This window comes from Akebia trifoliata, chromosome 5 (assembly GCF_017979445.1).
Source record: "Akebia trifoliata isolate Shusen 1 chromosome 5, ASM1797944v1, whole genome shotgun sequence".
NCBI classification, from domain to species: domain Eukaryota; kingdom Viridiplantae; phylum Streptophyta; class Magnoliopsida; order Ranunculales; family Lardizabalaceae; genus Akebia; species Akebia trifoliata.
Window position 1 is genome coordinate 5604321 of NC_141379.1, and position 24983 is coordinate 5629303.

The 24983-nt window shown below is 36.9% G+C and overlaps 1 protein-coding gene and 1 pseudogene across 2 annotated transcripts; both read right to left on the bottom strand.

Annotated features, from left to right (window-relative positions):
• Positions 1 to 4799: 4799 nt before the first annotated feature.
• On the bottom strand, positions 4800 to 13131 carry LOC147401226 (glutathione S-transferase U17-like; annotated as a pseudogene). Its single transcript, XR_015178366.1, has 2 exons — positions 12782 to 13131; positions 4800 to 5201 (listed from the first exon to the last, which is right to left on the bottom strand). The product of XR_015178366.1 is annotated as a glutathione S-transferase U17-like (transcript).
• A 9805-nt stretch (positions 13132 to 22936) lies between these two features.
• Positions 22937 to 24395, bottom strand: LOC147401227 (transcription factor ILI6-like). The gene is made up of 2 exons (XM_086441561.1): positions 23947 to 24395; positions 22937 to 23255 (listed from the first exon to the last, which is right to left on the bottom strand). Exons 1-2 carry the CDS (start codon positions 24070 to 24072, stop codon positions 23103 to 23105), a joined length of 279 nt encoding a protein of 92 aa, XP_086297687.1. The 5' UTR covers positions 24073 to 24395; the 3' UTR covers positions 22937 to 23102.
• Positions 24396 to 24983: the final 588 nt, after the last annotated feature.

Sequence of the window (24983 nt, forward strand, 5' to 3'; positions counted from 1 at the left end):
TTAGTCCTAACGATAGTCCGGGTCACATTTGGCCTGGACCATCGTTTTGCATTCCTAGTTGGACCGTAGTGGCCAGAGCCTCCCTCCAAAAAGGAGAAGTCTTGAGTTCAAGCCTCCTTATTGGCCAACTAAAGGGATTTTGGGGTATTGCATCATGTACTTGGGGGATTTGGATGTGATATGGTGCTCTATGTAGGGGTGTTAATGGATACCTATTTAACCGGAACCAAAACCGAAAACCCTAATCTAGTTCCCTTTTTATTGGAATCGATTAGAAATGGGTCTAAAATGGAATCGAATCAATAGGAACCAGAACCGTTAGATTCTATCTGACGGGTACAACCAATTTTTATTTTTTATACTATGTATGACTCACAGCTTTCTTTCATTTTAAAATTAATTAATACATGTTATATAAACTTGTTCAATTTTCTATATAAACTGAAAAGTTTTGATAAATGGATTAAACCAGATACATTAATCTCCGGGGGATTCGATTAAATAGATAATGCTTACATCCATTCGGTTCACATAACCACATGACTACCGTAACTACAACACCAATATGATTTGGTGTATCTCGACACACATTAATAAACTATTACTCTAACACATTCCCGCAATCGCATGGTCCTTGTGATCAAGGAACTTGAGATTGGTTACATTCAATACACACAACCCTAGCTTCAATACCTAAATAGTTTATGGATGGTCGAAATTGTCTGTTATGCTTGTTGGAGATCACCACTTATTTGTCAATCTTGATGCCAATTGCATTTTGATTGAGAAGAAGATATCTTCTTGATGATTTTTCTTGAGAGATAGCGAGAATGATGATAAGTCTAAATAAGTGCTTAGAGCCATAGCTCAGTTGGTTTGACACATTGTAAAACAACTTTGAGGTCGTTGGTTCAAGTCCAGCTTACCCATCCAAAAAATAGAAGATGATATTTCTAAATACTAGTAAAATGCACATGCGTTGCACGTGGATATTTTTCTTTTACTAAAGGTATTTCCCAATTGACGACCTTTACACTTAAAAGAACATTAGTAAGCATCGAACTCCACGTTTTAAAGAAATTTCAGAATGATTGATTTTTTGTGAGGATGATTTTCTCACCATAAATTTCAAAATGGATCGATCCATTTTGTTTAATAACATTTAAATCCATATATAATCAAAGAAAGGTACCACAAAATTTCACGATGACTACTTGAAAATCCGCATCACAAATCTTTCCACTATGATACTTTCCTTCGATCAAATAGCAAGCATGCATGTCGCTTTGGCAATGAGAAATGTAGCAAAAATTACAACAACAAAAAGGCAATTATGAATGGTTTTTAGCCCATTTTTTTACTGAGGCGGCGTTAAAGATTTCAAACGGTTGAAAACTCTTTCAGATTCTAAAAATGGTCTTAAGCTGTTCCAAGTATACCATTCAGGCACAATTCTAAATAATAACGTAAACGTTTATGATTAGAGAAATTATATTTCTCTTCTTTTTTTAACCATTTCTCTATTATTGATGATGATGAATCAAGTAGGTGTTTTATAAATTTGTAAGAGCTATTGAGAGTATTGAAAAAGTCACAATGCAATGTCTAAGTGACCAACACTTTCTCATGTCCATCATAAATAATAGGAATACAACATGTCATACTGTCGACCTCCACATAGCTACTCACTACAATCCATCTTATAGGTTTTGCTTGCAATGTTTGGTCTCTAAATGATTCCAAGAATCTGCAAGTTGGGTTCTGGAGGAGCCATTCCTTGACCCAACGGGCCCGATTTGAGAAATATTAATAGCAGAACCATTTGGCACAACTATGACCAAAGATTTTGAAGAAGGTGAAGGTGCAGGCTTTGGATCAACAATGCCCATACCAAATTCTTCTTCAATAACCCTGTGAACTCTGAAACAATGAAGGGAATTCAAGTAAATGAGCTTACAAAAATCATACATCTTTCATATGCAATTCATTAATAATTATTTTACACCTAATGCTGCATAAAAATTTTCAAAGAATAAAAGAAAAAAAGAGCATAAGTATTTTTAGTAGTTTAACCATATAACAGTTGGTGAAGGATATACAGGATCCATATTTTGTTTTCCCTTCAAGAAACCTAAACACATTGTCATATCTAATTTACAATTCATGATGCACCCACTACTATGAATTCTCGATTCCTTGATAAACCCATTACCATTAGAGATCTCCATGATTCTTGAAAGCAACATATCTTCTTTATCATAACATCAAATAATAATCCATATAGACTTTCAAGGTGAATAAATACTTAAAAAATAATTTCATTTACTTTACTGTAGTAAGTTATCACTGCATGAAATATTACGCGCAACGCCTAAACAAAAATATCAATCAGATTTTCTTCCTTTTTTTTTAAGGTACAAAAAACTTTTAGAATAATTTACCAAAACGGTAGAGTTTTTGAAATTATTTATCAAAACGGTACACTATTCAAAATATTTCCGAAAACGGTAATTTTACCGTTTTCGGAATTAATTTGTTTTACCAAAACGGTAAAAACAGTAAAATGTATTTTTTTAATACCGAAAATACCCTTTTTTTGTTTTACATATGTATTTATAATTTTAACCTTAAAAAAAATGAAAATCCAACTAAAAAGATTCACTCTCTTTCGATAATCAAACAATCATATGTATTTACAATTTTTTTTTTACCGAAATCAATTTTATTTTCGTAATTTTAGTCAAAAAATAAAAAGGGTATTTTCGGTATAAAAAAATACATTTTACTGTTTTTACCGTTTTGGTAAAAAAATTAATTCCTAAAATGGTAAAATTACCGTTTTCGGAAATATTTTGAATAGTGTACCATTTTGGTAAATAAACGAAAAGTTGTGCATGTTTTGGTAAATTTGCCAAACTTTTAAAGTGAAAATAAAAGAGATTTTTTCTCTATTGAAGATTTTTCAGGTTGAGAATGTAATATCCCTCTGCATTCTTATACCTTTTGCATGTGTTAATTACAGAATACATAAAGAGTGTGTCACGACACGTAATTTTATATAAGGTTGAGTCTTGGTAGATATTTATTAATCAAACACGAAGTAATGCTTCAAACCAAAGACACAATTGTGTGTGTGTGTGTGTGTGTGTGTGTGGAGAGAGAGAGAGAGAGAGAGTTTTGGAACATTGAATAGAACACGATCAAGAGTATCCTGAAGCAACAATTGACACAAGTACTACATAAAATTGATTAGGATTTTTCTTTCTTTCTTTTTATCCTTACGCTAGATGAATTTCATCAAAAACAACTATTTCCCCAAGAAAAATATAGCAAGTACTATAAACTTGTCAAAAAAAAAAAAAATGAAATCGGTTATAATAGACTATGATGAGAAAAACATCATACAATGTTTCAATAGCCCAAGTCCAATTGGATTTAGATTAGTCGTACAAGTAGTCAGCACACAATATAGAGAAGGGACATAAAGAAAATTCTTAATGGGTTTTATGATCCTTTGAAAAAGGAGTGATCAAGGTCACGTTTATTATGACTCATGAGTTAGTGACGACTACTTGTGCGACTAAGGTTTTTTACTAATAAAAATTAATCGCACAAGATAATATGAAAAATATCCTTGTATTAGTTCACAACTTTTTGCATAACACTTTCCTTACTAACATATTAAGATTTTAAGCCTTACTAATGGTCTTTTGCTCAATTGGATTATCACATCAGCAATCCAACACCGCAACACTAAGTTTATATAATTTTGTTCTCTAACAACCCTGAAGCATTAGATCATGTTTTCATATGCCAAGAGATGTGCCCAATGACCCTTAGTAATGGTGAAATTCTTACTAACTTAGTGAGGCTTGTTAGACTCCAAGTTTATTTTTTTGTTGCTTAGTCCATGAGTTTGGTGTAGATCACAAAATGTCTGGTTAACATGTTTTCACTTCTATTTGCATGTAACTTCAGTCTTTTGCATGACATACCATCTCTTTCTTTATATGAGATAGATTCTTTAGAGGCCCAATTATCATTTATATATATTTGATAATTTCTACAATTATTATTTATTTATTGTTCAGTAAGTTTTAAAGGTTAGTTCTAATTATATTACTCATCTATATATAGTAAAATATACAATATGGTTTACAATTTGTGGCATATAGGTAAAGCAGGAAGAATTGCTCCAATTTGCTCAAGGTGGAATTTTTGGGTTGAAATTAAATGATAATATTGCAAGGTGATTAAAAAAACCTCTATTTCTAGAGTTCATGTGCATTTAGTCTTACAATTCCTATTATATATATATATGTATATATTATTTTCAATGTAAATATCCCACCTTGAGTGTCCCACTAAACATATTTGTCTGAACATCTTCACTGTGTCTTGAGTAGACTATGAGAATACTGATGTTTTGCTTATGTTTGCTAGATCATTTATTCATTGTTTTTCTAAGTATAGAATTAATTAGAACATAAATCCTATACACAAAGATTAGGGGTTCAAGAAGACCGACATAAGTAGTAAAAAAAGAACCAACTAAACTACTTACCAACCCAATATCTTTTATAATGATTTTTCATAGAAGTTCCTACTTTGTATCATTGAAAAATTCCCCAAAATAAAATTTTGAATGTTCTAATTTTTCTTTCATAATCATGGTAAGATTCATCAAATTGTATATTTCATTTGTCAAATTCTTCTTCTAAAAAATTCTTATTTTAGATAGACAATAGCATAATTTATTTTTAATATTTTTTTAAAAACTAAATAAAAAAGTAGGTCAATATAATTGACTTAATTCCTCGAAATACATAATAACATTTCATGGCTTAACATAATATGATAGAAAAGCTTAGCAAATTCGAACAATTTGTCAGTCTCGGGCATCACTTCTTTCACAGCACCATCAGCACAAAAGCGCTCAGCCCAACCGACAAGACAAGGAGTCTTCTCCTCATCTCATCAAGAAACTTCGAGCCCACAATCTTCTCGCATACCTTGAGCCATGTCAAGAAGCACCCAAGTGTGATGTCAACGTACCCAATTCGTTCTCCACCGAAGAAATCCTTACCTTTGCTAAGAGTCTTGAAGGCTTCTTCCAACACTTCATTCGCAGCAATCACTTGTTTGGCCGCCTCTGCCTTGTCTCTTGTTCCGCTAACGATCGCAAACATAAGAATGAGCCACTACCAACAACAAAAACCAACTTATTAAGTTACACAATTCGTTCAAATTATTTTCCTACATGCAAGGGTAATTTTGCAAATTAAGGATGCTATTCAATACACGAAGGTTCATGTGATTGGTGGAACTTGGATTTCTGTGAGCAATTTTTTTTTCCTTTTTTGACCTCCATGTTTTGGCGAATATTTGAGATGCCCACAAAACTGATGACATACTTTTTGAGCGTAGTCTACTCTACGGAAAAATATAATGAACAAAATACCCTCATCTTCATAATATATTTAATAAAAAACCCTTGATTTTTTTTGCCCAAAATTCCTTATAAGGTAAAATTTTATTTTATACTTTCTTGAACCTTAGAACAACATTTCCTTAAATCTTCAAACCTCAAAGGAGTTTGGGCAACTAGCAGGAGATGAGAGATTAAAGACAAAGGCATTTAAATCATTTATAGTGTCTTCCAAAGAAGAATGGGGTCAAGGGATATGTCATCAGTTTGAAAATAAAAAGAGGTATCTCAAATAATTCACCCGAACGTAAATGGGTATGTCTAAATCAATAAATAACCCAATTATTTAAGCATTGATAAGAAAGTAATTAGAGGGTCTTTATATTTTGTTGAAGTTAATTAAATATGAAAAATGCTAACGTCTAAAACCTCATGGGGATATTAACATTCTATAACACTTTTTTTTAACAATAATAATACCCTTATCCATTTTGTCTTTTAGTGAAAAGACAAATGTATATTAGTCTTTTTACATAATAAATACTTATTTACGTAATAAAAACTTGTCTACTACATAATAAGTGTTAAGAACATTTAATTTTTAAAATTAAATGTCTTGCTTACAATAAATGATTAGACAATCAATGCAAATAAACATTTTTACAAAAGACAAAACGAACAAAAGTATTAATTTTTCACTAAAAGACAAAATGAATAAAAGTTTTAATGGAAAAAACAAAAACAAAAAAGAATCGTGCTGGAGTGAGCTGGAGTGACACGGGATTTATTGTGATACTCACAATTCTTACGTGGACATGCATAGATAACCGTAGATGATTTTTACTCGTATCACAAGGAAACACATCTATGGTTATGTGCACATCCCACGTCAGACTTGTGAGAATCTCAATAAATACTTTTTGTCATTTCAACATTTTCCTAAAAAAAGTGTTAAAGAATGCTAACATCCTCCTAATGTCTTGGTAGTTATAGCATTCTCCGTTAAATATACATTACCGTTAGAGTAATAGAAAGGGGGACACAGTTGTGACACAAATGGCGTGGTGGCATGCACATAATTCCAGCTACCTGCAGAATCTACTGCACCTCCTTGCCTCCTTCGCTGACTCAAATTCATCATTGTTACCATCGGAAGCTATTCATCTCTTGTAAGCTTTTGCTGCGATTGGTTCCGCTCGAAGAGGATTTCTTGTGTTTAGACTTTAGAGTTGAAACTTGAAACTGAAAGAGGGATCAAGGATGTGGTTCGGTTTCCCCCTCTTTTGAGATCTGCATCAACCATGGCTGATCCCAAGCAGACTTGGGCAGATGAGGCTGAGAATATAGATCTGGTGGGAGGTGGTGAACCACAGATGGGGGAAGATGGAGCTGTCTGGAATGAATTCGTTGGAGTCACCGTTACTAAGACAAACAAAACAGGGCTTTTTACGGAGAACAAGAAGGGGAAAAACTCCCAATCCCAAGATCCTCCAACAGGCAAAGGCAGGGGACCTTTTAATAAGGATTCCAAGAGCTTGGAAAGTAGGGGACCACCCAAGGATTCGACCAGTGACACCTCAAAGGACAGAAACAAGAATGGGCCAGTCAACTTGGTAGGTCCCAATGTTGGTAAGGCAACTAGAGGGGGGGGGGAATTCCCAAGCCTTGGGCAAAGCTCTTTCACTCTACAGCATCAACAAAAAGCACAGTCAAGATACCCTTCTTTGAGCCTTCCAAAGAGGGCAAGAATGTCTTTATTGACTGTCCTAATGATGTGCTGGAAGAAGGGCTGGTGAAGTGGGATAAATGCATAATAGGGCACTTCTTCAATGTGAAAGTACCTTACCTTCTGGTCAAGAACACAGTAACTGCACTTTGGAAAGTCAAAGGTGCTCTTGAGGTTTGTTCTGATGACAACAGACTCTTCTATTTCAGGTTTGGAGAGGAGGAAGAGATGCATGAAATCCTAGACAAAGGCCCTTGGTTTGTTGGAGGGAAACTCATGGTTGTAAAGAAATGGGACCCCCTTGTGGAATTGGAGAAGAGAGAAAAGGCTGCCATACCTTTGTGGATCAAGCTATACAATCTCCCGAAGCACCTTTGGACCCCGAGAGGCCTGGGCTATGTTGCCAGTGGAGTGGGCAAACCCTTGCACATGGACAAAACCACAGAGGATGGCAGCAGGTTATCCTTTGCCAGGGTGTGTGTTGAAGTGAGAGCTGATTCAGATCTTCCTAGAATCCTCAAGGTGAGGATTAATAATGAGGTGCGAACTGATGTCAGAGTAGAATACGATTGGTATCCACCCAAATGCAGCCATTGCCGAACCTTTGGGCACTCGGATTCTAAATGCCCCAATGGGGGAAATTCTAATAACCCAGCAACTCATAAGGATTCACCATGTGAGAATGCTGCAACAGGGAATGCCAAGGCAGCAGATGCAGGTAGACATGCTGATACTGATGTAGGTTGGTCCAAAGTTACTCACAACAAGGCAAAGCCTTACCACAAGGCAGGGACCACTAATGAGCTAGTGAGGCAACAGGAAGACAGCCAACATAAAGGTGACAACCAAAAGGAAGAAGGGGAGATGTCAGAAGACGAGGAATGGGCCTCAGGAGAAGAGGTAGGTGGATGCTCCATAGTTCCTGATCCTAAGACAGTAGAAGCAGCCATTATTATAGGTCAGACAACCAACTACCTATCCCCCGGGGGGATCATAATTGGTAGTGGAGGGAGTTCAGGCCCACCTAGGAAAAGGAACAAGAAGAACAAAAGCAGTCCTTCAGCTAACAGATTCCAAGTATTGGCTGACACAAACTCAACTCTAGGAGAGGCTAGTGGATCAAAAGCATCTTTCATTCCAATGGCTAGGGAAGGGAAGAAAGAACACAAGGGATCACCAAGATCTAGCCTTAAAACAGACCCTGAGGCCAGACAAAAAGAGCTGAATGGCACCAATACTTAGACTGAAACACCTCCAGAAAAAAAGGGGGCAAATGAGACTAGTTCTCAATGAACTTAGCCTCTTGGAATATTAGGGGCCTCAATGACCCTGCTAAACATAGAGAGGTAAGAGACCTCATTAGCAACAATAAGCTAGTCATTATTGGGCTTATAGAGACTAAAGTCAGAAGCCACAATGCAGATATGATCATGAAGAAAATCTGCCCTTTTTGGAGGAGGATAGATAACTACGACAAAGCCATCAACGGCAGAATCTGGTTATGCTGGGATCCCTCTGTCGTTAACATCCTCCTTGTCAACAAATCAGATCAAAGAATCCACGTTCTTGTCAACTCTAAGGATTGCAAAGATTTCTTTCTATCAGTCATCTATGGAGATAATAAAAGGGTCCTAAGAAGAAGCCTATGGGAAGATATTGTTGCTACTGCCAGAATCATGAAAATGCCTTGGGTTCTCACTGGTGACTTCAACTGTGTAAAGAGCCAAACTGAGAAGCTAGGTGGTAGGAAAGTTAACCTGGCAGCAACTGAAGAATTCTTAGAATGCTTGAACAACAGCAACCTGGAAGACATTAAGGCTTTTGGGGCTAAATTCACATGGAATAACAAACAAGAGTTTGGAAGGATTTGGGCCAAGCTTGATAGAACCCTCGTAAATGTAGAATGGATAGATGAGTTTAATGAATCTGAGGCCATATTCTTACCTAGTGGGCTATCAGACCACAGCCCATGCATTATTTCTACAGCCAAGACACCAACAGGAGGGAAGAAGCCTTTTAGGTTCTTCAATCATTGGGCTCAAGAAGAAGACTTCATTGATGTAGTCAAGGAAGCTTGGAACACTAGGGTGGTGGGGCACCCACTGCTCAGATTCACCCTCAAGCTTAAGGCTGTTAAAGCCAAACTTCGAGCTTGGAACATGGTTAAAAACCAGACTAGGGATCAAGAAATCAGGAACACTAGAAGTAAGTTGACTCTTGTTCAGACATCCGTGCAATCCCACCCTTTCCTCCCTGGTGCCGCACATGAAGAAAAGAAGCTGTCTAAGGCCTATGCAACCTCCTTGAGAACTGTAGAGTCTGAGCTCCAGCAAAAATCTAGAGTCAATTGGCTTAAATTGGGAGACCGTAACAATGCATTCTTCCATCACTCCCTTAAAGCTAGAAGGGCCCGTAACAGGATTTCCATTATTCTCGATAGGAATGGGCATCCTATCACCGATGCATCTGAACTCGAAGAAGCAGCAGTTGAATACTTCAAGAATTTTATGGGCTCCCCACCACCTCTTAGAGATCTCTCCAGCTGGGCAGCCCTCAACCTTACGAGCCATCTCGATAGTTCAGACCAGAACCTCCTTGCTGATGATGTGCATGACAGTGAAATTCATCATGCCTTATTTAGCATGGACCCTTTCAAGGCTCCGGGGACAGATGGCTTTAATGCATGTTTCTACCATAAAACATGGGATATCATCAATTCAGATCTGATTGAAGCTGTCAAGTACTTCTTCCGTAGTGGCAATTTGTTGAGGGAGACTAATGCAACCTCCATATCCTTAATTCCTAAAGTTGATATGCCTATGAGTTTTTCTGATTTTAGACCTATTTCTTGCTGTAATGTTATTTACAAAATTATTTCGAAAATCCTTACCTTCAGGATTAGTCAGGTCACTCATAAACTTGTGGGGCTAAACCAGTCAGCCTTCATCAAAGGTAGGAATATTGCAGACAACATTCTCCTTGCTCACGAGTTGGTTAGGAACTACCACAGGAAGAACACGAGCCCGAAAGTAGCTCTCAAAGTAGATCTTATGAAAGCATACGACATTGTGGACTGGGGAGCTGTCCATGCATGCCTCTCGGCTTTCAAGTTCCCACAGAGATACATCGATTGGGTCCTCAAGTGTGTGACTACTGTTTCTTACACAATTTCTTTCAATGGCTCATTTGTTGGGTGGTTCGAAGGGAAAAGAGGACTTAGGCAAGGGGATCCTCTATCACCGTACCTCTTTGTGCTCATCATGGAAACTCTCAACCCCTTGTTCCAAGAGAAAGTTCAGGCAGGGCTGTTGGATTACCATCCGAGATGTAATAAGCAAAACATAACCCATTTGTGTTTTGCGGATGATCTTCTCATCTTCTCCAAAGCCAACCGTAAAAGTGCTAGAGCCATTCTTGATGTGCTAAATCATTTCAGGGACCTCACTGGTTTGGAAGTGAACCACGACAAGAGCTCAATCTTTCTGGCCGGCAGAGATAGAGGCTTGGAAGATGAGATTGCCACCATCTTAGGAGTTCGGAAAGGTACGCTTCCAGTTAAATACTTGGGACTCCCCTTGCTTTCAACTAGGCTCTCTCCCAAGCATTGTCAACCCCTTGTAGAACAAATGACCAAGATGATCTCTTCTTGGAAGGGGAGATTTCTCTCATACGCTGGCAGGTTAGAGTTTGTCAAATCGGTGCTCCTTAGCATCAAAGTCTACTGGTGCAACTGCTTTATTCTTCCATCCAAGGCTGTGAAGGAGTTGGAAAGGATTTGTGCTCGGTTCCTGTGGTCTGGGCCTGACAAGCAGAAATCAAATAGCGCAGTCAGTTGGAAAGAGATCTGCAAGCCGTATCTCGAGGGTGGGTTAGGTATCGTTAGCGTAACGGATTGGAACCATGCTGCCATAACCAAGTATGCCTGGATGATAGCAGCCAACAAAGACTCCTTATGGCTCAGATGGGTAAGAACTCACCTTCTAAAGGGCAAGAACTTTTGGACCTTTAATATGCCAAGAGAGGCTTCTTAGAGTTGGAGGAAAATTCTCAAAGCGAGGGAGAAAGCTGGCCCTCTAATCTCTCACCTCATAGGCAATGGCCATGCTACTAAGCTATGGGAGGACCCTTGACACCTCTTAGGCATTCTAAAAGTCGAGTACTTGGCTGATTTTGAAAACGACTCCAGAGTTGGCCCTCATGCGAAGGTCTCTGCCATCATTAGAAATGGCAATTGGAGAATACCAGCAGGTAGAGAAGCTTCATTCCAAGAGATCGCTCATTATCTCAATGAAGTTCCCATCCATCATGGCATAGAAGACATAGTAGTTTGGAAAGGAAAGTCCAATGGCACCTTCTCGATTAATTCAGCTATTAAGAACTACATGACTCACTCTAACTCGCCCATTTGGGCCCATCTTGTTTGGAGCAAAGCTAGAATTCCAAGACATAGCTTCATAGCATGGCTTGCGCTTAAAGGAAGGCTAAAAACATTGAAAAAGCTTAAAGATTGGGGGTTAAGAGTTGAGGCTTCTTGCAAACTCTGTGGCAACCATGAAGAAGACACGAACCACTTATTTTATGACTGCTCCTATTCTAGGCAACTATGGACTGAAATCCTTAAGAGATGTATGCACAATCGTACCTCGGGCAATTGGGAAGAAGAGGTGATGTGGGCCGCATCTACATTCAAGGGCAACTCAACCATTCAAGATATCAAAAGAGTTATTTTCTATGCCTTCATCTATCATTTGTGGAGAGAGAGGTGCAACAGGATATTTCATAACAAATTTAATAGTCACAACACTATTGTCTCTATGATCCAAGAAGAAATTCGGTTAAAGTTTGAAGACTCCTTGATAGAGATTGAGGATACAGACTACAATAGGCACTTCCTTCAAGCTTGAGAATTTAATGCGACCTTCTCTCAGTCGAGGAGAGTTTATTGCTCATGGCCAAAACCAGACATTGGCACGTGGGCACTCAACACTGATGGCTCATACTCAGAATCTCGAGGTGGTCTTGGAGCTATCATTCGAGACCATGAAGGTATGATAATTGCTGTTATTGCTCGCCGAGTGAACCCAGTCTCAATCATTTATCACGAAATTCAAGCTATTCTTGAAGGGCTCAAGTTGTGTATCGCAAAAGGTTGCCTCAACATTCAGGTTCAAGCAGACTCATTATTGGCTGTCAATATTCTTAACAACCGATGGAGTATTCCATGGAGTGTTATACACTTAGTCATTGCCATTAGAAGGCTCCTTCCTAGTTTCCACAGGTACACCTTCTTCCATGTTTTCAGGGAAGCTAACCAAGCAGCGGATTATCTTGCTTCCTCCCAAGACTCTATGGATTGTTCTGAAATAGATAGTGGAGTTCTCCCTTGTAACCTCAGTTCTATCATTGATAAGGATCGTAGGGGTTTTCCTTTCATAAGGTTGTAGCTAGTCTGGGTCTGCCTTAACCCTGTTGACCTTTCAAAAAAAAAAATAATAATAATAATAATAATTGTAGATGCTTTTTACTCATATCTCATAGAAAATCATCTACGGTTATGTGCGCTCCATCACGTCATTGTATCACAATTGTGTCCCCCTAGCACAAATTTTAGTTAAATATATACAAACCTTGTTGTCTATGTAGGCAGCCCAAAATCGAGCAATGGCAAGATCGTAGGGATCAGAAGGTAGGATAGATGGTCCAGAGGTCCAGACCTCATCGATGTATTGGACTATTACGAGGGACTCGCATATGGGTTTGTCTCCATGGATGAGTACTGGGATCTTCTTATATACTAGATTTGATTTGAGGAGAAGATCGCTTTTGGCTTCAAATTTCTCTTCAAGAAACTCGTATTCAACAGATTTGATGTTGAATGCTATACGAGGCCTCATCACGAATGGACTCGGCCATCCTCCCAATATCTTCACATCGCTCTCTGCCATGGCTCTACTCTTTTAGCTCTGTTTTTTGTCTTTAGTTGAGAGACTTGAGACTTAAGTTTTGAGGGAGGTTAGTGGCACTATAAATATACAGGAGAGATAGGTGTGAACCCAATCTAAAATAGATGTCGTCATGTCGAGAGATTGTTGAGTTTTCTTACTTAAAGGTATATTTTTTTTACTTCTAAAGAACGTTGGTAACTGTCCAACTATGTCTAATGAACGTTGGAAATTGGTTAACATTTCCTAGAGATTCTGAAAGTCTACTGCCATCTCAGCCGTTCCACTAGAATATTCCTTTTGTAGAAGAAGATATAAAACAGTTGGTGGGTCAAACATATGATGTGTGGCCTGACCTCACATGTAATCTATGTGAAGACTACGTGGACTTTTCTACAAGTGGCTGAGATGGGAAGTGAAAATATTGTTACATGGGTTTTGTTAACTTGTGCCCCACAGCATGTATTAAAATGCATTTAAACACCTTGGAAATAAGTATTTTTTTTTATATATGTAATATAATGTAGATTAGAAGATATTTAGTCATAAGTTCATATTTTATTAAAATTTGAAAATATTAATTATTTTAATTAAAATATACAAAATCCTAATGGGCTCGACTTTTTTTCAATCAATTGAGATTTTCACCAGTCTTATCATCAATTTGAAAACAAAAGGAGGCATCTCAAAAATCATAAAAGGGGCCTGCCACCGGTTTGAAAATATACGAGTATATCTCAAATATTCACAAAATGTTGCTCACGTTGAAGAGAGTTATGGCGGCACTCCTACCCAAGAGGGTGGAGGCCGGCATTCCTCATATTTGAAGTCTTGGTCTAGAACGATGCTTCGTTCCTATTGCAACAAATGGAGTCGACATGGCACATTTTGGTTGGATTTAAAAGACTAGAGTTGCATGCACGACTTGTTTTAAACACCAACCAAATATTGCCATGTAGATATCATTCCTATTTTATAAGAACGGCACCCGGTTGATTCTTTGAAGCAATTAATAAAAATAATGATTGTGGTCATCTAAGGGATTCTAGTAGAGTAAAAATAATGAAAAGAATCATATCACATTTGGTTTCCCGTTCTTATTCTAGAAGAACAGTGTCTACGTGGCATGTACTTATTCTATAAAGATCTTTCCTAATTTAATTGAGTTAAGGGAGAGCAACACACTTAACTCAGATGGGCCTAAATTTGGTCATTATCAGTTTAGGCTAAGATTAAAACCTGATGGACTTTAATCCGAGAGTTGAGTTAATAAAAAATGGTTTATAATGGACTAACAAACATGCTCAATGTCTACACTACTATAAACTTGATCATTGGCGATGGCCTCTGTAGGCCTGTACATGAGAATAGACCTAGGTGAGCTTTGATCATACGAGATTCAGAGACTCAACTCAAAGGATCTTAGCCAATAAGGCTGGACTCAAATGTGGACTCTTTTGGGCCATAAAACGTAGACCAAATTATTTTGCATGCTGTGTAACAGAAATTGTTTGAAGAAATGCCAAAAGAAAACCTAGGAAAGTAGGTAAACAATGTTGAAATTGTCTTGCTCTTGAATGGAATTACGAGCAAATTATTTGGGGACAAATGAGATATGAGGTCGATTCCATCAGTTCTAGTGCAGCAAGTAAGGGAAAGAAAGATGAGACACGTTGAACGCAAGGGAGGATTAATCTGGATTGGTGATCTTTTTCACTTGTGTAGAAGGTATATTAAACTAAGATCCAGTACCACGATCGACTTGATCGCAAGATCTGAGCTGGCCAAGGCTCTAATACCATGAAATTTTTTGGTAAATGGATTGAACTGGATACATTGATCTCGGGAGGATTCTATTAGCTAGAACACCAATATGATTTATGATTTGGTGTATCTCAACACACATTAGTAAACTATTAGTCTAACATAAACTATGCATTGAAGTCTAGTTTGGGCCGTTTCTTCTAAAAGTTAATTATTATAAATAAATAAGTAATTTAATCCTAGGTTTATAATCATTTGAATTTCATTATTCTATATGGCATTAGAGCTCAAGTTCTATTGAGCATGATCTTGGTAACACCAGTCACTACGTAAAAAAAGGGATAAATTCGACGCAACCTTGGCGTCGAATAATTTACCCATTTTTTCACATGGGGAGTCTCCAACAGCAATGCTTGGACCTAAATCTTTCATTTTTTTACTTCACTAGTGCTTACTTCCCTTCAATAAAAACCTACATTCCTTTAAACCTCCATAATTCGCATGTCTACGTCTTATCATGATCTCACACTTTTCTTTTATCCAAGATTTCTCCACCAAGAGTATTTTATTTTTGTTGTACAATCCTACAATACATGCTTCTAGGAGCGATCATGACGTAATTTAGTGAGTAACCGGCTCTATTAGTAGGGCATAAAATGGATTGGATTTTATTTGAAATCCAAGTAATCAAAAATTAAATTTCATGGGCTTGGACCCTTGGATTAGATCCGAATAAAAATATGGGTGTCCCTTGACCCAAGTCAGATAAGGATTCGTCCCATATCCCTAGATCCAAATGATATATTGCATTTTTTTAAATATTTTTTAAAGTATATTTTTTCTACTACTTTAATATAATATGAATTCTAATAGAATTAATAAAATAATTATAATGGTATAATTGAATAGTATAGCAATTAGAAAAAGCAATATAGTAAAAAAAAATTGTTGAACGGTTTGGAATTATCCAACCAGATTGACTCAAATAAAGTGATTCAATCGGGTCAAATCCGGATCCAAGTTTAGTGAAACCAAAATGGTCTGGATATGGTCTTAACTAATAAGATCCAAATACAAAATTTCGTCTGAGTATATCTGATCTGAATATGGACATACTCATATCCGACCAAAACCCGACCCATTTTAAGCTATATCCATCATACTCAAAATTGAATGGGGTGCAATAATAATGGAGTACTACTCACTAAGGGTGCAGCGAGATGGTAAGACACCAGCAGGAGTTTGTCCCTGATCATGTGTTCGAACCTCCAAAGCCTCCTGGCTTACCTAGCAATGGGATGTGTGGGTCAAACGAAAGCCCAGTGGACTAGTCTGTTGGATAAGACGCAATGGTCTATGGACTAGGCACAAGCCTAAATACGATACCAGGTCCCATGGTTTACGAGAATACCACTGTATAATATATAAAAAAAATAATGGAGTACTTCATGCAAAGACAAATGTCAAGAACAATCAGCAATATTTGACTATTGTGGACACGGGATTTTCGATGTTTTAAAAACATCCCTCCACTTTAGGGTGTTTTGGAGTCGCCACCATTCAAATTGGTAAAAGGGTGTGAATGGTCACCCGATGTCACATTTTTCGAAAAATCATACATTTTGTATGTTCGATGACTCTCGTTGGATAATGCACGTGATCCAACCTTGATTCAAGGTAAGGGGTCCATTTATGGAGTAAGGAAGGTGTTAGGCACCCTACTCCATCCACGTAACGTGATAACCTCGGATTCGGTCATTTTTTAAAATAAAGGAAAATAAAATCGAAAATGATTTGATGTGTGCCCTCAAGTGTGAGGGACTTTCGATATTGGTTCAAATCATTGAGGGCACCCTTATGAAGAAGGGGCCCTTTGGTGATTTAAACCATCGTGGTGTGTGCAAATGTGTAAGAAAGGGGAAAGTAGAATAGGGGAATTGAGGGGGGTGTTTATTTTGTCAAACTCACCTTGTCCTTGAGTTGATCTTCAAATATGTCTTCCTTTGAGTTGACTTGGACTTGCTTGAGGTTGTAGAAGAGTGAGTTGAGTTAAGAGTGGGGTGTTGAGAGTGGAGAATTGATGGTTGAGAGTAGTAAGGTGAGTTGAGGGAGAATTGTTGAGAGATTGATTCTTTTCTTTTGTTAGTTCTTTTGAGAGTTTTTTGTTGGATTTTTCCTTAGGGATTGAAAGTTGAGAATGGAGGTATTTTTATAGAAGTTGGAGAGGTATTTTAAGGGTATAATAGGGTGAGGGATTAGAATAAGGGGTAATGGCATGGGTTTGAGAGAAGAAGGGTATGAAATTTGAGGGGGAAATAAAGGTAATTTTGTAATGAGGGAAATGGGTTGTGTTTTAACCCAAATGGTTTGGATCTTACCCAAATCCATTTGGGTAGAGTGTTTGGTGGGGTGAGATGAGTGATGGTTGATGGGTGTAAGAGAGTTGTTTGGAGAATGAGTGTAGAAATGGTTGAAGAGGTAAGGTGTTAGATTTGAGAGGATGGGTAGTGTAAGAGGTTGATTGGGTAGATTTTGGGAGAGGTGGAGGGATGATGACATGTGGCAAATGGGGGAGATGATGAGATTGGTTGATTGGTGATGGTGGTTGGTTGATTAGAGAGAAGGGTATGGGGGTGATGGTAGGAGGTATGGGTTGAGGTGATTTTTGTGGGAGTGTTTTAAGGGAAAGTGATGTGGGTGGTTGATGGTGTTAGAGAAATGAGGAATAGGTTAGGATGTGTAGGGTATGGGTTGTGATGTTGGTGGTTGATGATGAGAGGATAGGGAATAGGTTAGGGTAGGGTTATGGGTTGAGTTGATTTTTGGAGGGAAGTGATGGAGTTGGTTGATTAGATGAGGGAGGTGGAAGGGTGTGATGACATGTGTCATTTTTTGTATTGAGTTCGTAATTGGTTTGATGAGATTGATAGGTTGGATTGGGTTTGGGTATTGAATTGGACTTTGGGCTTTAGTAGTGGATTGGGGTAGGGATCCAATGGGCTTAGGTGGTGGATTTGGGTTGGGTTGTAGAATAAAGATGGGTTTTGGGGCTTATATAGGGTTGGATTTAGGGATGAGGTGTTTGGGTCCATGGGCCACGTGAGTGGCCTCAAACATTTATTAATTGAAAATGCCTTGGGTTTTTATAGGTTTGGGCTTTAGAGCCCATTCCCAGTTTTTTCAATTTTTGGGGTATTTTGCGTCGAGGGCCCGCTCAAATTCGAGTGTCTACAACTATCACAAGTTTAAGATCTTATTGGGTACAGACCTTAATAACTCTGACCCTCATCAGTTTGAATCACTACGGTCAAAATTAATATATTATAAACCAATAAATACATTAAACAATAAATAACAAACAAAAATTTATCCTAAAGATTTGATATCGGTTAAAACATTAGATAGGCTCACAATTTATTAATATATTTTCTTATATATTATTATATTGGACTATTTTTGGATATAGGCATTCTAAAAGGTAAAATTGGTATTGGATACGTGGTATAAATAAGATGAATATCGATGATCGATCACACGATAATTAATGCATAACTTGAGGCATTGATATATTCTTGATTAGATTTTTGGTTAAGATTGTAATCTTATCCAGAAATAAAAAGTCTCATAATTGACTAGAGAATATCTATTTCTAGATTATAATAGATTTTATAGAGAATCCTGATTTGTTTGACTTTTTATTAAAGGTTTGTCTTTCTATCTATATAAAGGGAACGATTAGGTAGAAGAGATGGATGCTCTGAGGAGAAAGAAAGAGGAGAGGAGGCCGGGTTTTGTAAATCTTGTAATGGCTTGAAGAATAATAGAATGGCTCTTTGGAGCCCCAGGACGTAGTCCGATTTTAAGATGAACCCTGTAAACAAATCTTATTTTTTGTCTTCTCTCTATTTCCCTTCTCTTTGATTACTTTTTGTGTGATTTTTGATCATTTTGAGTGTATAAAGAACAATGAAGATTAATTGTTTACGGGGTAAATCTCGAGGAATCGACAGCATCCGAGATTTTACTTCTACAAATTGGCATCGTATATGGGATCAAATAAGAACCACTTTTAAGATGGTCTTAATCTACATTGGAGACTATGATGCATGCTTTTAATAGTTAAAAGAAATCGACGGGTAGGATGGATCGATGAAAAGTGGGAGAATTTTGGACACCCCATTGGGATCTGATTTAGTTGTTAAACCCTTTGATGGGCATTGGTTTAATACGATCAAAAAGTAGTGGCACATCAAGAAATCGCAGGTAGCGATTTAATTGTGTGACGACGATCGGTTAGTCATGATCAATTTAGAGTCTATATCACAGATTAGTTGTATAAGGTGATAAGTTAGTGTCATTCTGGGGCAATAATCATTTTAAGATGCACGAGAGAAAGAGGCGTGCAGATTACAAAATTCTAAATATAGTGTTGTGTCAACATCAAGAGGAAAAAATAAGTACAAAAGGTAAAAGATAAAGGTAATGCTAATGGTACTACCAAGGTATTCTAACATGACTACGTGAAAGGTATAATGTACAAAAAGGGCAAAAGTAATAATAAAAATAAAAAAAATAAAAAAAATAAAAAAAATAAAAAAATAAAAACAATGCATCTAAAAGTAGTGATACAGTCAAGGATATTATTGATATGGCCAAATATATGTGTTATTCATGTATTGCACATGGGGATGCTCACAAGAAGGTGTAAAAAGTTATGAGGTTGTTATCACTAGACCATTTTGGATATGGCTAGGTTCATGTGGGAGTGGTTGACATTGTGGTATATTCCTGAGAGGATATACATCATAGGAAGATTACCAATTCTAATCGATTAGTGCCGACTCACAAGAGTTGACTTGGTCTACTCAACCCTACTCAATTTCTGCTCATGATGATTGGTTTGTGCACAACATGGAGGTATAAAATATGGTATGTTTTTATTTAAGTCATAAACTTGGTCGAGTCACAAGATTCCGCTAAGTCAAGCTTATCTTCAAGAATTTGATCAAGTCAAGAGATTACATCAAATCACGTGACTAGATTGGGGGTTAATAATCACGTTATATTATCTGCAATTGCTATTATTTTTTGGTGTTGCTTAAAAGTTGCAGGTTGCAAGCACTGAGTTGGGCCTCATTGGGGGTTAGGGGTCTTCATGACCTCGTTCTGTCTTGAACGACAGAGCACTAAATTTGGCTCATTTGGGGGTCAGAGATCTCCCTAACTTACTCTGTCCTGAGTAGCAAAGTAATAAGTTGGACCCCTGTGGGGAGTCAGAGGTCTTCATGACCTTGTCCAGTCCTGAGTGGCAGAGCACTGAATTGGGTTCCTTTGGGGGTCAGAGGTCATCATGACCTCACTCTATCCTGAATGGTAAAGCACTTAATTGGGCCCCATTAAGGGTAAGGAATCTTCATGACTTCGTTTTGTCGTGAGTGGCAAAGCATAGAAGTGGGTACCTAGTATAGTTGGGTGGACTGAGCAAGACTGTGCAGGCAGAATAGAGCAAGGTAGACAGAGTATAGTTGGGTCCCTAGTATAGCTGGGTGGACTGAGTAGTACTGTACATGCATAACAAAACAGGGTCTTTAATATAGCTGGGTGAACTGAGTAGGAATGTGCAAATAGAACAGAACTGGGTCCTTAGTATTGCTGGGTGGATTGAGCAAGACTATGCAAATGGAGCAGAGTCAAATCCCTAATATAACTATGTTATGAGTGGTTAAGATATCTTGTGTGAAAGAGCAGCTCTTAGTGGCTTAAAGGTTTTAAATGACTAATGTCCGAAATGATAACTCTATAATGAGATAATGATGATCGAATAACCATAAGGTTCCAAGGGATCATCGTTTCCTTAGGGGAATAGGAGGGAGTAATATTTTTATGAAGTAAAGTGAAGACACGAGAGTGGTATAATATTCTCTTAAATAGATATCGACCTCACCAATTTCCACTAACGAGAAGAGGGATAATTGTAAAGGGTAAAATCGATATTGGACACGTGGCATAAATAAAATGAATATCGATGATCAATCACACGATAATTAATACATAACTCAAGGCATTGATATATCCTTGATTAGATTTTTGGTTAAGATTGTAACTTTATCCAAAAATAAAAATCTCCTAATTGATTATAGAATATATATATTTCCAGATAATGATAGATTTTGTAGAGAATCCTAATTTGTTTAACTTTTTTTTTAGGATTTTTCTCTCTATCTATATAAGGAAAACGATTAGGTAGAAGAGATGGAGGCTCTGAGGAGAAAGAAATAGGAGAGGAGGCTAGGATTTGTAAATCTTGTAATGGCTTGAAGAATAATTGAAATGGTTCTTTGGAGCACGGGGACGTAGTCCGATTCTAGGACGAATCTCGTAAACAAATCTTTCTTCTTATTTTCGCTCTTTCTCTTCTCTTTGATTATTTTTTTTGTGTGATTTTTGATCATTTTGAATGCCTCGAGAACAATGAAGATCGATTGTTAGGGATAAATCTCGAGAAATCGACGGCATCCTAGATTTTACCTCTACAGGCATTATGATCGATCAGGAGCAAATCAGAGATCTTAAGGCTCACTCGCTCCAAGTCATTGGGTATTAAATGTATGTTTCATACTCTTTAATTGTTGTTTAAATATGTGGGATGTTAAAATATCTTTGTTCATTTATTTGGTGTATGGATTTTAGGAAATTTTTTTGATCTCTAAACTCATGAAAAGAAAAAAAAAATAAACACAAAATTTTGATTTTTAAAATGTAAAATTGAACAATCAGGATTTAGCTAAGGATGTATGATATAACTCCTAATGTTTTATCTTGACCATTGGATTTCATATATATTTTAACAATTAGGGATAGTGTGTTTGTTTATGGGATTTTTTCACGAGTATATACCCTTATTGGGTTGGGCTGGGAAGGGTATGTCTTGTTTGGGCCCTAACCTTGGCCCTAAATAAGCAGACTCTACTTTAGACCAGCTCTATACCCTTATTGGTTAGGACTGAGATCAGACTAATCAAAAATGACTAAAAAATAATTGAATTAATTCAACATTTTCGAGACCTATAGAAGTGGTTTGCCTCACATAATGAGTGCTCATTTCTCATTATTGAACTGTTTTATCCAACTCTTTATTGGCTAAAATAAAGATTAGAATGATAAAACCATCCGAAAAATATGCATTTTTCTAATAATTTTTGGTCTTGATATTTAGCTCACAATGGTCGAAATATCAAAGGTAAGGGCCCTTTAGAAAATTTGCATGTTTCCAACCATTGGAGATTAAATCATAAAATAAATTGGAGATTAAATCATAAAATAAATTATTTTTTTATAATAAAAAAAAAAGAAAAAGAAAAAGAAAGGAAAAGGACCTAACAAATGAGAATCAATATCTCAATTAACACTAATAGTATGGAATGTGGATCCATGTTAGTCATCAAGTAAGGAAGAATCCATTTTCTTTTTTCTTTTTTTCCCTTTTTCATGAGGGCCTATCCTTATTTGGGTCACGTGGATTGCCATTTTGGTTCAAAGGGCGTGGACTGTTTTAGGCTTCTTTTAGTCCTCACGTAGGACCCAATCCAAAACTATATGGCAAGATGTAGAAATTATGTGTATATGGAAAGAGTCATGCTGGAGTAACATTAACATTGACATCGATTCTCACATTGCTGACATGGATATGTGTATGGAATCATAGATGTTTTTCAACGAGATACGACTGAAAAGCATATATGGCTATGTGTGCACCTCCACATCAGCAATGTGAGAATCAATGTCAATTTTAATGTTACTCCAGCACGAAGACTCTTTCCATATAGATATAATTTCTGCATCTTGTCACATATTTTTTTGGATTGGGAAACTATTGATCCATAACTGACCCAATAACTTATTGGATCATAACGAATTGGATTGGATTTCTGATTGCAATCCATTTCACAGCCCCACCCAAGATTTGTCTCAAAATTAAACCTTTGATGTAAATGCAGTCATAGCTTTGTTTACAAGAAAAGCTCTAAAATAGCTATGTATCAACCCTCACAAAAAAACTTAATTAGTCAGAAAAGTGAAAGACACTTTATAAGTCCAAGTCATTTTATTATATATATAGAGCTAAAGTAGTACAAGAGTCTTTGTAAGGCATATGATGTCGTGAAATCCAATTTAAACCCATTGCTTGGTAACCAACCCAAGACAAAGGGAGAGAATAAAATAGCATAAATTTAAAGGTTTATTACATAAGTAAAGTCCGAATTATAGCTGCTTGGGCACTAGTGGTGTCTGTCGTCGCCAATAGCTGAGATAGCCGCTCACTTAGGTCATCGACCTCTTGGTGTAAGCTCCTAATGTAGTTACATGTCTCTTGTAGAACCTTGGCTGGAGATACCTATATATACCAAATCAAATTAAGCTTAATTAGTAATTAACAAATTTTAAATTTTAAAAATAAAACTTATAAGTGTTTGGGAGCGTGTTTCTTGCATTTTTAGTGGTCAAGAATTTTTTTTTACTTCAAATTAGCATTTGGTAGCACAGATCTTTAAGAAGCGTTTTCCATAAAATGCAAAAGCTGAAAATGGGCAAAAACGAGAAACTACTCATACCACTGATACCAGCTTCTCCAATGTTGGTGGGAAGTTAAAGAGCATAGAATTTATGGATTTTTTGGACAACAATGCCCTTCTTCTTCTTTTATCCTTTTTTTTTTTTTTTTTAATTAATGATTAAAATCTGAATATTTTTGGAATATTATAACAAAAAATTTCAAGGTTTGTTTTTTTTTTTTTTTTTTTAAATGCAAAATTGCTTCCACAAGAAGTGCTTCTATAGAAGCATTTTTACAAAACATAAGATACCACGTTCCCAAACTAGGCCTTAGTTGCACTAAGCTATGAACTTTTATACCCCAGGCCCCTTCTCTCTCTCTCTCTCTGTCCCCCCTAGTGGAGAATCCAATATCTCAGTTACAGATAGAAGAGAACATAAAATGATATATGGTGTGGGCATGAACCCAACTCATATACCAAATAAAGGAGAGTGCAAAAGATATAAAGAAGAAGAGAAAAGTCCAAAACTACCTTGTCTGAGCTCCTATTGTTAAGCTCAGGAAGAAGTTGTTGTAACTTGGAAACAAGGTCGTTGATCTGATCATCTGTAATCCTAGAAACCCCTGATTGCCTTGAACGAGATCTTCTGCTAGACATCTTTATAGTGATGTATTTGTGTGTATGTGTCAGGATCAAGTTAAAAGGATTGGAAGATGAGAGGAGAGACAAAATCAGAAAGACAAATGGGTTGAAATATGTCAGGAACAATAAATTAGGGTGATGGGTATGAAAGAAGGTAGATAGATAAATAGATAAGAGTTAGAGATAGAGAGAGGTGAAGTGTCAGGAACAAGTTATGGAGAGACTGATGAGTGCAATGAAGAAGAAGAAGAGAGCAGAGCAGAGCAGAGAGAGAGAGAGAGAGAGCACCAACACAAGTAGTGTTGGGAGTGAAGAAGACAAGTGCATGGGAGAAAGAAGTGGGCTAGGGTTGCTTTTAAAGTATTTGGGAGGAGAGAGACAGTGAGAGAGAAAATCAGTTCTAAAGATTCTCCATACTGTCCCTTTCTTTTAGTGTCCCCACTTTGGGTTTGGATTTCAAGTGGGAAAGAGAGTCCGAAAAGAAAATTTGCTTGGTTTTGACTTCTTCAGCTAAAGTTTGAGGCTATCTATCATATAGACGGTTAAGATGGAAAATACTTTTAAAGATTGCTTATAAATTTAACCCTGAAAATCAGTAAGCATGTTGGAAAATACTTGTTATCTCGGCCTTATGTTTGATGGATAGCCACAAATATTATTTGATTTAAATTATAAATATATAGATATATAGATATAGATAAGGATGTTTTATTAAAATGTACACCAAAATATAAAAAAATTACCAAAATGATGCATGATTGATTTGGAAAATATTGAACTGACTTCCTTGAACATTGCATTTAATACTGTACTGACTTGGTGCACAAAAAATCATAGATGTCTTTCTTTGTATCTCAAGGAAAGAAATCTAAGGCTCCCTGCGCATTTTTACATTAGAGCAATGTTGATTGCAGTGTCCAAGGATG

What these genes read in the sequence shown, in the direction of transcription:
- LOC147401227 (XM_086441561.1), bottom strand. Translation starts at nt 24,072, where the DNA reads ATGTCTAGCAGAAGATCTCGTTCAAGGCAATCAGGGGTTTCTAGGATT. An exon ending in ACAATAGGAGCTCAGACAAG is followed by an intron (nt 23,256 to 23,946) that starts GTAGTTTTGGAC and finishes TGGTATATATAG; the next exon opens with GTATCTCCAGCCAAGGTTCT.